The sequence below is a fragment of the Parastagonospora nodorum genome (assembly GCF_000146915.1).
Source record: "Parastagonospora nodorum SN15 chromosome Unknown scaffold_11, whole genome shotgun sequence".
NCBI lineage: Eukaryota > Fungi > Ascomycota > Dothideomycetes > Pleosporales > Phaeosphaeriaceae > Parastagonospora > Parastagonospora nodorum.
Window position 1 is genome coordinate 551,424 of NW_001884559.1, and position 14,553 is coordinate 565,976.

The 14,553-nt window shown below is 51.1% G+C and overlaps 4 protein-coding genes across 4 annotated transcripts; 3 read left to right on the plus strand and 1 right to left on the minus strand.

The window, feature by feature from the left end:
• Positions 1–3,059: 3,059 nt before the first annotated feature.
• On the plus strand, positions 3,060–5,561 carry SNOG_07539 (hypothetical protein; the record flags this gene model as incomplete). Its single annotated transcript, XM_001797822.1, has 2 exons — positions 3,060–3,186; positions 3,346–5,561. 2 exons carry the CDS (start codon positions 3,060–3,062, stop codon positions 5,559–5,561), a joined length of 2,343 nt encoding a protein of 780 aa, XP_001797874.1.
• A 612-nt stretch (positions 5,562–6,173) lies between these two features.
• On the minus strand, positions 6,174–7,220 carry SNOG_07540 (hypothetical protein; the record flags this gene model as incomplete). Its single annotated transcript, XM_001797823.1, has 3 exons — positions 6,174–6,275; positions 6,329–6,684; positions 6,746–7,220. 3 exons carry the CDS (start codon positions 7,218–7,220, stop codon positions 6,174–6,176), a joined length of 933 nt encoding a protein of 310 aa, XP_001797875.1.
• Positions 7,221–8,045: 825 nt separating this feature from the next.
• Positions 8,046–8,669, plus strand: SNOG_07541 (hypothetical protein; the record flags this gene model as incomplete). Its single annotated transcript, XM_001797824.1, has 1 exon — positions 8,046–8,669. One exon carries the CDS (start codon positions 8,046–8,048, stop codon positions 8,667–8,669), a length of 624 nt encoding a protein of 207 aa, XP_001797876.1.
• Positions 8,670–9,998: 1,329 nt separating this feature from the next.
• On the plus strand, positions 9,999–13,580 carry SNOG_07542 (hypothetical protein; the record flags this gene model as incomplete). Its single annotated transcript, XM_001797825.1, has 3 exons — positions 9,999–10,963; positions 11,210–11,287; positions 11,570–13,580. 3 exons carry the CDS (start codon positions 9,999–10,001, stop codon positions 13,578–13,580), a joined length of 3,054 nt encoding a protein of 1,017 aa, XP_001797877.1.
• Between the last annotated feature and the right edge of the window lie 973 nt (positions 13,581–14,553).

Sequence of the window (14,553 nt, forward strand, 5' to 3'; positions counted from 1 at the left end):
ATTCGAGTAGTCCTCACTTGCTGGGGCAACATTCCGGACGGAACTTTGGCAAATTTACTACAGCGGCCACTACTCAGAACCTGCCCACACCGTCCACGTCTTCGATCTTCCAGGATGAACCTCCACAAATGCCAGACTCTGATGTTGACCGCATTCCGCGAGGTACAGCACAAGCAGATAGTGAGCTGCGCCGACCCGCAAGGATCATCCTCAGTGACCTAAGTTCCTCAGAGTCAGATTCTTCATCAAGCGAAGCAGAGAAAAGCGATCACGAATTGAGGCAAGTGAGCAGAAAGATAAAAGGGGTTCTACCTGCTTCCTGGTTACGATTTGATCAACAAGCGCAGGAGCGACTGCAAGCACAGGCAAGAGAGCGGGAACGAGCACGTCAGCTCTCTGAACTATCTCCAGACCCTGAACCCCAGCGTGGCGTTGCCCAGAGGATTATCAAGCGAAACGTGTCTGGAGGACGGCAATCTACCCAGAACATGCCAGCAAAAGACGTCGTGCTAATTTCTGATGGATCAGGCGACGAGCGTCAAGCTCAAATTTACAAATTTACACGAGATGTACGGACGTCTGTGGATGATGCGAGAGCGCTAGCTGCAGAATTGGACCGCAGATATGCTGAATATGATTCAGATAACATGGAGAACGATCCTTTGCCTCTCTTCACTATGGGCGGCACTGGAAGCAAGAGAAAAAGGCAAAGCAAACTCACAGACGCCTTCACAGCAGCCAAGAGACGAAAAGCGGCGAATGGCACTGCAAGACTTTCACATTCTATACAGCCAAGGAAGAAACAGCATAACGGCAGATCAAAGCATACACGGCGCACACCTCCACCAGCTCTAAGCGTTGTCGATGTGGATATGTCATCGTCAAAAGATGATGGCAGTATGCCACAATTCCTGCGACTGGCTAGGCGGCAGGCTCTTCGCAGACCAGATCTAGCTCGCCAAAGTCCCTGGATGAAACAGGTCCGATTACATAATTCACGCGACACCGAGGAAGCAAATGCGACTCTCCAACAGTGGCGCAAGGGTGGTCTGAGACCGAATGCAAAAGTTGCACCCCGAAAACTTGAGAATGTGCGGTCCCCACTGGCAGACAGGAGCGACAACCAACAACATGCCCAGGGAAGTACGCAAAACCGAACATCACCAGGCAAGGATTTGGATACGATTAGGATCTCAACTAGTCAGAGGCTCACAACAAGACCATTGACATTGGCCATGTTCCAGCGGACTTCAACGCAAGCATCAAACCCTTCCAAACGGATCAAGTCAGCGCCCAGATCGAACACGATCCTGCAGCGATCCGCCCATACAGCTCGACCACCCTTCAGGGTTGGCCAACTAGAAGGCGACGAGCAAGTTTTTGGACATGGACATCGTAAAATCGCTTTTGAAAAAGGCTTGCGCCATGCGGATCGCCCGACTGCTGGCCAAGGTCCTGGTAACCATGTTTACATGAATCCCCAACTGGCAAGATTTCTAGCGGATGATGACGCTGTATTGCCCCCACTTCCATCAGCGAAGGACATTGGAGAACAGCGAATCGAGCGTGAGAGAGAACCAGTTCCACCTTCCAGAAAGCGTCTCACTCGAAAGAAATTACAGGCTCAACGGGTGGATGTCGATGCACGAGAATTTCGTCAACCCAGCGAGCAAGCAGTCCAAGAAGTACTTTTCAATCAAGTCCACAATCGCTCGCACGAAGCTGCATCAGAGGAAGGACCGGCTATTCTCCGTGGCCTGGGTCCTTTTGGCACTCGATATCCCACTACCTTCGATGTGGTACCTCTCCAAGCTGACACCTACTTCCATTCTTCCACCCTCGTTGGGTCGGAAGATCTTCGACGTGCATTATCGGTAGCTCAAGCTGATAGCAGAAATCTGGATGATCTTGCTGGATACTGCACCATCACGCATTCTGGGCTGTCTGTACGGTGTGGACCCTGGAACGACGAAACGAGCTCCGCGCTCGCCAATCTTGTGAGGAGTATCACAGCACCGTTGGACTCCGACCTCGCGCGATCTGCGGAAGAAGGATGTATGTCTCAACGAGAAGTTCTGCGTAACCTGGCACAATTCGTGCGTTCAATGACGAGTTATGTCTCCACAAATCTGAGCTTCTCCGATCCTGTAGATCGAAGGTCTTTCGTGGTGAAAATGCAGCAAGTACTCTTCACCTTGTTCGATCAGGTCTCTGTCTTACATCACAACATCATCCACAATGGATCTGGTTCAGATGTTGTGAACAGTAGTCTTCGAGCCATGATCTTCCTGCTCGTCTTGAGCGTCCAAACGAGTCTCATTGCCCAAAACACTGTTGTAGATCAGCACCTGTTGTTGGAAACACGCCGCCTAGCCCAGAATAAAAATCTTCAGCTTGCCATATTCGCCACATTATCCGTTTTCTAACGCATCCGATCTCGGGGGAATCACTTCGAACAAAAACAAACGACACCGATGTGAGACAGAATGGTGTGCGAGAGAAAGATGCGGTCGTGGAAAGGTGTGGTGATCCTGCATGCCACGCTTTGGAAACGTTAGCACTACACAAGCAAAAGAGTTTCTGAGATATTGTCAGTCAAGAACTCGCTCCAGCCGCTTACCGTCACGAACGTCACCGTCTTTGAAACTGCATGGGCTACGCTGTTCTCCCTGGTTCCATTCATTGAGGTGGATGTCTCCGGTATTCCCGTGAGAAGTCGAAGAGAGAGTTTTTCTTTGGACAACTGGACTTGCATCAGCACTATATTGAGACGTCTGTTTGAGCTATACCAAAGCAGTTACCGAAAGCACGGTAGCTCGCTCAATGATTATGTTCGTGCCAGTCTGGCAAGGTGCCACAGATTGATCAAATTCTGGCATTGGCGAAAACCGGAACAGATGCTGAACGTTGTTTTCGACTTTTTTGGAAGGAACGGCCTTAAACAGCTTCATCGGGAATCGACCAGTGGATCGGTAACATTTTTCGATCATGCTACAGCCGAACAGCCCTTATCTCTGGATGTGAATGAGTGTTCATTCCACGTCGCTCTGAAATGTCTTATGCTGGGTCTCTATGGTATGAGGAAGAGTTATGCTGAGAAGAAGATACGCAGTTTTGTCTTCCGCACAATACCAAACCACGGTCGAAGCTACCCCAAGGACCAGCCTCTTGACGAAGAGAGCCTTGCTGCGTTACGAAATCACCACGACCTTCTTTGCACGCTATACTGGGCTGCCCCTCCCCCTTGTCGACCTAAACTTGAACTGATCCGAGGGCTTGTGAGCCACGAAACCTCTCATCGCGAGGCCTGCAGGGTTAACGTTCGTGCTTGGGCCAACCTTACAGCCTACCAATTATCCACTGCTGAGCTTTATGAGGCGGCCAAGCCGTTTGCGCTCTGGCACAAGGACATCATGCATCAGACGCTAAAGCAGTATCGACTCGCCAAAAGTGAAGCCGATGACTATATTAAGTCTGGGGCGCTGGACGGAACGACAGATGTGTCTACAGTGATGGTGCGCCAGACAATGGAGCGTAACCAAGAGCAAGTCATCGCCACCCTGCGCGACTGTATTCAAGGAATGCAAAAAGCCATGCAGTCTGCGGCTGACCAGACTACCCTGGGCGTATTCCTCGTTAACTCCGATGTTATGCAGTTACTGGAGCTGCCTCACCTCGAAGACGGCCGTCTTGTCAACGTAATCAGGGATGTCCTTGCATTGCTGCAGAAATTTTTGAGATTACAGAAGTCCACTACGACCCACAAAGAGAGCCAGACGGCGAGTGAGGATAGTCAAGATTATGGTGATTTTCCTGACATGGACGACCTGGACGATCTGGAGCAGCACAATGACATAGCTGCACCCCAGCACAAAGGCCTTGATTTCATACAAAGCCCGTTATGGCATCTGTTGTCCAACGCCTTTGGCGCAGAGATGTCACCAGACGACAATCTACTTCTGGATTGTGTGGATACTTGGAGCCTCTTCGCTCAAGTACAAGTGACAACTGGAGCGAGATCATGGTCATATTTTCTGGATTCGTTCAGTCAAAAGTCATGGCAGCAATTGCGACAGACTGAACAAAGTCGCAAATTCGCCCCGTACTTCCTCGCTCGTCTCGCTGATAGCGACCGCATGGCCTATGAGCACCACCAGCATGACTTCAACAATGCACTGCTGCTTTCATTAGTAGACCGGGAGTCGATGCTCAGGTTTCAACACCGCCTCCTACATGCTATCGTCACAGTCGACAAGGCCAACCCGCTGATGAAAAACCTCCCGTTTTTTTGCGACCCCATCAGTGGTAACTGGGACATCACTTCCGATACTCTGCGATCACGGCGTCTTGCCCTTATCTCGAGTATCTTGTCAAACATGCGAGACGAGCTACACTTAACAGCGGTCGAATCCATGGCACAAGTGTCAGAAGTGCGTAGGGCTTACACAACAATGTTGCAGGAATTCATGATGAGGATGAAGGGCAACTACCTACAGCTTCAGCAAGGCGCCACAGTAACCGGAGCATACGTGGACTTCGTCCAGAAGATTGTGCAATTTCTCAAGCAGTACACTGGGGACATCTGTCCAGTGATCCCATTCTTCACAGACTCGGTCGCATTCCCGTTACCATCAAAAGACCCCACATATGTTGTAGGCCGTCTGTGTGGGTATGCACCTAAAGCCATGGAGCCAGGCACATCCAAGCAGCTGTCTGTCTTCATACAGACCGTTGCACAACAAGCCGCAGCCGATCATCAGCAACAGTACCTTGTGACCCAGCTTACCACGGCCGTGTGCTCGAATGAGACTCCAGCCGCGGACAGGACAGCGCTTCGTTCAGTCCTTCTTCAGAGCATCTTCCCGTCCTACCTTGAGAGATCCTTCTCAACCGGTGCCGCATTCCTCATCGCAAACCCGATATTGCAATGTCTGCGGCCAATACTAGATACTATGATCTTTGATCTACGCATCACCCGACCAGACAGCGTCTCAACCATCATGAATTCCATCATTGCGGTTGCACACGCCTTCATCCGAGGCACTGAGCACTTGACAGACTCACCGACGCATTTTAAACAACCATACGTGCTCGCTGCTTCAACATATATGCTTGGAGCCATGGGTGTGATCTTACCAGTCTTGGAATACATATGCAGCCAAACCGGAACCAAGACGCACCCACTTGTCGCATACATGAGAGACTTCAGTATGTTCGTCATGGAGAGACTACGAGATATGGAGCCGCAAACGATCCCAGACTACGAAGGCGATGCACACACCACGACGGCGGGCGAGCAGCACAGTCACCTACTAGCGTTCTGTAGAAGAGGGTTAGAAGACAGCTTGAAAGCCAACTGGAGCGAAGATGCAACTGGGACAGTACACTTCGGCCAAGGCCATGCGAGGAAAGAAGTTGTCTTCGACATTGGGAGTGTGGAGGAAGAAAGGGAAAGACTATTGGCAGCCGTCGAGGCATTCCAAAGTGCCCTGTGTAGCGTTTATGGAGAGGGAGATTATCATGAGAACACCGTCGACTTGGCGTATCATGTTGTAGTTTAGCATTTGTGTATTTAGCGGCATAAGCGGCGTTTCTTGGAATGTGATGTCTCGCATCATCAGCATAGTAGCATCGAATTGATCATGACCACTACTTCTTCGTCCCGGACTGACAGCTCTCACGCGTTCGTCTTTCTCGAAAGAACATGTGCGCCTGCAAAGGTGCCATGCAGTCTACAATCATCACGTCTCACTAACATACAGCAGATTATTGACAATCGATGGGGAATGTACCAACAGCATCCCTCTCGCTCAAGCCATTGTGCGCCTACTCTCAAGCATAGCATCCACGCCCAAAGGAGCAGACACTTACTCTCAAGCTAGCACATCGCTCGAAAGCAGGCATTGAAAACGAGGTGATGATGGGATGCCAGAGGCAAAGTAGCAAACCGCAAGTCCAGACGTCAGAACAGTACAAAACGTAAAGTAGCGACAAGGACAAAAGCGGGCTGGGTTTGATCTTCGCACGTAGACTAATCGACACGGTATTGAGGAATAACTTGTGGCAATTTAAGAATGTGCGTGGTCTTGTCCAAGAGACGGACGGATGGGCCAGTGCATGCGGTTCACGGTACGAGTTTGAGGGTGGCATCGACATTGATTGCTGAAAATCAGCTATTCATCGTCGTCCTCATCGTCGTGCTGAACGTCCATGACTCTTTCGCCGGCTCGCTCAAGGGTCCTGCGACTCCAGACGCGGACGCCTTTGTATACAGCCTGTATCACATAAGCACCGCGCATGTAAATACACTCGAGATGGGGAGACCTACTGCAAGAAACGTGCCTACTCCAACTACAATGATGATCCAGCTGACTTGCTCGACTCGGTCGCGACCAGTTCTGGCTCTGCCACCACCACTTCCAAACCGGAAGTAATTGAATGGGTTCGCTAGCAGGACCTTGAGGAAGCCAAGTACACCCATGCTAGCGAAACCTTTCGCAAAATGCTCGTACCACGTGGTTGACTCATCCTCCTCGAAGTAAAAGCCTTGACTGCGTCTTGACCAGCTGTTCCAGGGCATATAGCTCCATGGGTCGACATAGAGCCCAATGATAGGGTCGGCTACAAATCCGAGAACGAAGATGATCACAATAAGAATTAGAGCAGTGAGCGCGATCTGAGCAGCTGCAAGGTGTGTTAGCCTCGCTCGATAGATGATAGGTAATCTCGGGTCTGTTCGACTTACCAACACTACCCACGAAGCGACCAGCTCCAAGGCGCGCTAACCTATATTTGAAACCGCAAGTAGGACATTGCCAGTAATTTCTCTTTCCATAGCCTGGGTCTGCATGGCGCCATGCTTGAAGGCAGGCATCGTGGACGTATTTGGATGAGCCTTTGCACAAGCAGGGTCGAATCAAACGGCCGGTCTCGTCCTGGTACACGACTCCGGGCGACTGCAGAAATCCCGGAAGACTGTCCGATCCAACGTTGAAGGTTGGCTGAACCGTTTCAAGGCAAATCCTACATTGTCGAGGTGGCCAGTGGGTGCGTCGCGACCGCGATCCTGATCCTGTGCTTGGGTTCGCGCCACTAGAAGTGCCTGCTGGCTGCTGGCGCGAGGACGAGGTTGAAGATTCTGGCTGTGCAGGTTCATTCTTGGGCAGATCATCTGGCCAGCTCCAGCCCCCTGGCGTTTGATATCCAGAAGAGTATGACATCGTGTAGTGAGTTTGTTGGTGCTAGGAGCGCAAGCGCAGTAAGTTGATTCCGACTCTTACCATGAAAGCACAGATACAAGTGGTGATGTGATCAATCAATCATGCGGGCGGGGAATGCATCATAAGCAATTCGGGTATCGGATGTGTTTCCGACACAGCCTCGCAGCTTTATAGGCGTTACAGAAGACACTGTGGCAGACAGAGCAGGAAGGTGGACGAGAAGGTTCGGTCAAAAGAGCTGAACGTCAAATCGGCTGGGGAACATCGGAGGAAGGTATCGCCGACGGATGGTCCGTGCAGCCGCGTCAATCGATTGCCTGGAGCTACCGCTACAGCTCGGACAGCTTCAATCCCCACGTCTGCAACCCCACCAGCCCTTCTTCCTCTTCTTCTCCCTCCATTAGCTTGCCGATACCCTCTGCTTGACAAAGAAAAGACAGTAGCCCATCATGGCTGACAGATATTCCTTCTCGCTCACCACTTTCTCGCCCAGGTAAACATACAGCGCCACGAGCGACCGCTTTGAGACCTTTTGCTAACAATCTACAGCGGAAAGCTAGTACAAATAGGTTCGTGCCAGGAATCACGTGAAGGGAGAAGACCGAACTAATGGTGTACAGAGTATGCTCTGAACGCCGTGAACCAAGGTGTTACCTCACTCGGTATCAAGGGTATGTTGGATCGCGAACATGGTCAGTTACGCAGTATTGACCGATAACGACAGCTACCAATGGCATTGTTCTCGCAACTGAGAAGAAGTCATCCTCGCCGCTCATCGACTCGCAATCATCATCGAAGATCAGCCTCATAACACCTAACATTGGCATGGTCTACTCTGGCATGGGCCCCGACTACCGCGTGCTTGTCGACAAGGCTCGCAAGGTCTCACATACCGGCTACAAGCGCATCTACAACGAGTACCCGCCCACGAGAATATTAGTCCAGGACGTCGCACGAGTGATGCAAGAGGCTACACAATCTGGTGGTGTCCGGCCATACGGCGTCAGCTTGTTAATCGCAGGGTGGGATGATGGTATTGAGCCGGAGGCCGAGGGAAAGAGTGAGGAGCAGACAAGCGAGGAGAAGAAGAAAGTCAGCGGCAAGACGGGTGGCATTCTCAAGGGCGGACCTAGCTTGTATCAGGTCGATCCTAGCGGCAGCTATTTCCCTTGGAAAGCGACAGCAATCGGCAAGAGTGCGACGAGCGCGAAGACATTCCTGGAGAAGAGGTACACCGAAGGTCTGGAGCTGGAAGACGCCATCCACATCGCCCTGCTCACGCTCAAGGAGACGATAGAAGGCGAGATGAACGGCGAGACGGTCGAGATTGGCATTGTCGGCCCGCCAGAGAACAGGTTGCTAGGCTTCGAGGGTGTCGAGGGTGCCGTTGGCCCACGCTTCAGGAAGCTGACTTCATCGGAGGTTGAGGATTATCTGACGAACTTGTAAAGAACGCTGGTCTCGGGTGGACCGACATCCGCAGTCTATGGACATGATTATAGCGAACTGAGCTGCGGCAGGGCGGTCTCGATCAACTGTGCGAACTTCGAGCCGTTCTCAAGATAGCACAATGCATGAGATGAGCTATGTAGCACTTACGAAAATGAACCATTAGATGCCTATGAACTGCATCCTGTGAATAAATGTTGAAACTCCTTACGCCACCAACGTTGACTGCGATGCACTTTGGCTGCGCATATTGCGAGGCTCAGCAGCCAATTCTGGTTAGCGCAGATCAGCACTGCCTTCGTGGCACCCTCCACCTTGAAGCTCACTGAGGACGCAAGGCTGCGGCGTCTTGCATGCCAAAATAGAAACCCACGAAGAGTGTGGCCTTGATTGCCTTTGCTGAAATCATAAGAGACGCGCGACCTCATGGAAAGCTTCACAGATAACCTGCAGCCGGCAAACGATGTGGGTACGCACATGGCTGATTCCCATGATGCACCCTTTCGCCTGCGTTCCTACCAGGCGGAGATGGTTGAGGAGAGCATGCAATCAAACATTATTTGTGTAATGGACACGGGTAGCGGGAAGACGCACATGTGGGTACGCCACCGCAGGTGGCATCCAAGGTTTCGAACAAGGTTAACATCGCTCAGAGCTATTGATCGAACGCGCGCAGAGTTGGAGATTTGCCGTCCGGACAAGGTACGAATTCCTAGGCCGATTTTACATTCACACAGAACTCATTTATCAAGATAGTATGGTTTCTTGCCCCAACCGTTACACTTTGTGAACAGCAATTTGCAGTATTCAAATCGAATCTACCCGGCTACGGTATTCAGCTCCTGAGTGGCAAAGATAACCTTGACCACTGGACGGATCAAGGGGTCTGGGATGATGTGCTGCTCAACATTCGCATCGTGTTGTCAACGCATCAAGTACTTCTCGATGCACTTAGTCATGGTTTCGTCAAAATGCGCAACTTATCTTTGCTTATATTTGATGAAGCTCATCACTGCAGTCTAAAGCATCCAGCTCATCGGATCATGTCAGATTTTTACAAGCCCAGGATTGGAACTGAGCTTCCTAGGATCCTCGGCCTGAGCGCCAGCCCGATCAAGACAGCCAAAGTCACATCAGAAGATCTCCAGTAAGCAATTTCAGAACCGTAAACTGTTGATGTCAATCTCATTGATCAGGCAGATTGAGCGGAATCTGTGTGCCACCGTCAAGACTCCGAAATTGCATCGCTCAGAGTTGCTGCGATATGTTCACCGGCCACATCTCATGCGGATAGACTATCCAGTAGAACCACAGGACTTGCAATCCAACATGCTATCTTTTCTGAAGAGCGCCTACACCAACTACGACCTCCAGAAAGATCCATGGGTTTCAGAGCTCCTTCAGCAGCGACAGCAAGGCCACGATGTTACGAAGAACATACACAAAGTATTCATTGGTGGCAAGACGTACTGCAGGGATCAACTCCGATCACTTGCTCTTAAGGCAGAAGCAATGTCACAGGAGCTTGGGATGAGTGTTATGGACTGGTATCTTCGTGGGTGCATAACACAGTTCAGCAAGATGGTTCATATGTCGGACTCCCAGTTGCTCGACTGGTCTGCTGATGAAAAGAGACATCTCCTTGAGATCTTGAGAACTTTGCCCTCAATCGACCTGAACAGTCACGACATTCCACCGATGTCCTTGGGTTCGATGTCGCACAAGCTTCAGCTGTTGATCAAGTTTCTGGTCGCCGAAGCTAAACATGACCCTGAATTCACTTGCCTGGTGTTCGTCGAGCAGCGGGTATGGGTGGCTTGTATTGCAGAAGTTCTCGCAATCCACCCAGAAACAAGGGATTTACTAAGAGTCGGCACTTTTGTTGGCGAGTCGGAAAACAGCAAACGAAAGGCAAATATAGCGTCAATTTCCGAGCCACGAAATCAACAAGCTACTCTGGAAAACTTCCGCGCGGGCAAGCTTAATCTCATTCTCGCAACCAGTGTTCTCGAAGAAGGCATCGATGTGTCCAGTTGTCACCTCGTTGTCTGCTTTGAAAGTCCTAAGAACTTGAAGAGCTTTGTGCAACGACGCGGACGGGCGAGAAAGGAAGAGTCAAAGTATGTCATATTTGTGCCTCAAGCGGGTCGTAGACGGGATCCAGAATCCTGGCAGTCGCTTGAAGAAGGGATGAAGGCTGCATATCTTGATGATTTGCGGCAGGTCAAACTTGCTACGGAGAAAGAACAGCAGAGTGAGACTGGCCATCGAAATTTCGAGGTAAAAAGTACTGGGTAAGTGAGAGCCTACGTTCAACTCCAGACACCGCGGGTAAAAGACGCAAATAGACAAACGACTGACAATGTCCTTAGTGCGCTTTTAACCCTAGACAACGCCTCCCAGCACCTGCACCACTTTTGCTCCATACTGGGAGCTGGACCCTACATCGATAATCGACCGCAATTCGAGTTCACAGAGATACGGCCCGGCGTAATCACTGCGCGAGTAATACTCCCTTTGACTGTAGATCCTGAAGTCAGAACTGCTTGCGCTTTGGATACTTGGGCTACTGAAAAGATGGCCAAGCAAGACGCGGCTTTCGAGGCGTACAAGGCTCTGTACGTGGCTGGCTTGGTCAATGACAATTTGTTGCCTGCGAGACAAGAAGCAGATGATGAGTTATCAGAACTTCAAATACCAGATCACCGACCATCGTTGGTACCGGTCTCACCAACACTCGATCCTTGGCCGCTCTTTGCTCGTCACCAACAGCAAAATCCGCACGTCTACTATCGTACTCGTCTTACTTTGCACACGGTAGACGACAAGCCTAAACACTTAATCCTTCTTACCCCGAAGATCCTCCCCGACATTCCTGAATTGCTACTTTACTGGAATAGCTCTACAAAACTGAAGATCGAAAGCTCGTGGCTCCACGACGTAGTTTTGAATGACGAAGAAATCTCGGAACTGAAGTCGGTCACCTACAAGATACTGTACTCTGTCTTTCATAACCGAATGGAACTCAATAGACGAGACTTCGTATGGCTGGTCGCTCCGTGCGATGAGTCGGGTCTCCTCGATAGCCGCATCTGGCTTTCGGAGTGGAGACAGCACACTTGCCTGGCAACAGAGCTTATCGCGCAAAACTCTGATTGGTCACTATGGGGCTTGGTCAATCAGAAAGGTGATGCTCGAAAGTACACACCGAGGTCTACCAGTATGAATAACCAGTTGTGGTTGCTCCAGCTGATGCAATTGCCCAAGCGGCGCGACTTTCTCCATCCAGTCCTGGAGTCCGCGAACATAAACGACGCATACACAAAGACCGACGAGATGGCAGCAAAGGATTGTATAGTAGATCCAGTGCCTGCTCCATACTCTGTGTTCGCACTGCTTTTGCCATCTATCCTGCATCGATTTGGCATGGCCATTATCGCCGAAACTCTGAGGACTACACTACTCGGCCCAGTCGCCCTGGATTCAGCGCATTCGCTCCTTCTTACAAGAGCTCTGAAATCTTCCGCAGCAGATGGTAATGACAACTATCAGCGCTTGGAATTTCTTGGCGACTGTATCCTAAAATTCATCGCTACAGTACACCTCATGGCCGCCAATCCGAAATGGCCAGAGAGCCACCTCACTGCGAAAAAAGGAAGAATTGTCAGCAACGGCTTCCTTGCCCGGGCTACTATAGCTGCCGGACTGGACCGTTTTATGATTACGAAGAGCTTTACTGGCGCGAAGTGGGCGCCTCGCTATGCTGGAGACCTCTTAGCTGAGACAGGACCAGCGGTAAAGGAAGAGAGATCATCGAAACTGATTGCTGACATAATTGAATCACTCATCGGTGCTTGTTATACCGTTGGTGGGTTCGAGAAAGCTGTCTTGTGCGTTCAAACGCTATTGCCACTTGAACCTTGGATTTCTGTGCCGGCTGCCAACAGCATCCTGCATGAGGCAGCACCGGCTGAAGCTGATTTGATGGGCCTCGATGTCTTGGAGACACTGATAGGGTACACGTTCAAGAAGAAGCCGCTCCTTCTCGAAGCCCTGACTCATGCGTCCTTCTCGGGCCCCCATGTGCACTGCTCCTACGAACGCCTGGAGTTCCTCGGCGATGCAGTTCTCGATTACATCATTTCGAAGCGGCTTCACGCACACAGCCCCGAACTATCTCATCAGAAGATGCATGCCATCAGAACAGCAACGGTCAATGCATCCTTCCTTGCATTTAGATTGTTCGAGACTACCATCGACGAGGAGACGATCAACAAGACCAGTATGCGGCCAGAGAGTCAAAAGAGAGCAATCTGGCAGTTCCTCCGGTCTGGAAGTCCGTCGCTCAACGCAAACCGAGACAATGCGCTGAGACAACACGAACAAGTGAGGGACGAGATCATCATTGGCCTCAACGAGGCGGCCAGGTTCCCTTGGCATCTGTTTGCCCTCACAGACCCACCGAAATTTCTGTCCGACATGGTAGAGAGTGTGATAGGAGCCGTCTACATTGACAGTCTTGGCGACATTCTCACTTGCGAGGCGATCGTCCGACGTCTCGGGATACTCGACTGTTTGGACCACATACTGTGCAATGGCGTAGATTGCCTGCATCCCAAGGAGCGACTTGGTCATCTTGCTGTCGACAAGGGTGTGCAGTATGCGCGCGTGGGAATGAATACCGAGCCCAATGAGGGTGACAAGATGTACAAATGTCAGGTCAAGGTGGGCGGCGAAGACGTTGGTGATGTCGCCGAGGGTTTGAAGAGACTGAATGCAGAGACTGTGGCTGCATGGAAGGCCGTCGGTGTCCTCGAGAGCCGGAAAGACTCGGCCATAGAGATTGTTAGCGATGTGGAGGAGTTCTTCGATGCGGACGATGGCGGGGGAATATCACTGGATGACCCGTGAAGCGATCATGCGGCATGGGACGGCATAGAACTGCTCGGGTGTATCACGCGGCAGTTCGGAGACGCTGTTGATCGTGGCCTTCACTGTGGATGGGGTGTCAATGTCTCAGTGAAAGACATCAGGCTTTTTAGCATCCTGACTACCGGGACGGGTTCAGCATGATAGACGTTTGCCTAGCCATGTTCCGACCTCGAGCCACTCGGGTAGCCGGCGCTTGCGCTTCTGCGATGATATTTCTGCCTTGGACTGATGCAGTCTTGGCCTTTGCGGACAAGGATGAGTAAGGTCCGATAGCCCCATTAATGCCAGGGAAGATGGATGATCAAAGAGCAAAATCTTTGAGGAGGGGTAGCTGCCGTGCTGAAGACGGAAGGATACCATGGAGGCGAACTGATGAAGGGGTTATCTCAGTATGCTAAGGGCGCCCTCGTAGTCTAGCTTTCTGACACCCTAGAAGTGAATGAGAGAACCAAAAGAAGCCCCAGTTATGATTTAGTGACGATACTCATTGCGCCCCTTTCAGCCGTGTGGCGGTGATCAGTACAACACTTCACCCCACTCTCAGCCGTCGCGCTACTAGCCCGCACTAATCTCTACTGATCCGAGCAGCGGGTGTGGCGGAGGCACGGTCGTTTAGACTCCATGAAGTTTTCATTCCGTGGCCATCGTGAGGCGTTGTGTGGCGTCACTGGTCCGAATCTACAGAGAATGCCTGGCCGGACGCCTCCCGAAAGGCTCCCCGGTAAACTGCAATGTGACCGATTCCTTCAGACGAATGACTGGGCTGGTTTAATGGTTGTTCTTCGTCTAGCACCTGGTTGATTGAGGCACAGAGACATGTTCGTGGACTTGGTCACTTGGGAGGTCGAGGCAACTTCACCGAAAGTTATAAAGCCGACGAGTTTTGCTATCATTTTACCATCCACACAACTCAATCATCTCCTCCTACCAGTACAATCACTCATACTCACCC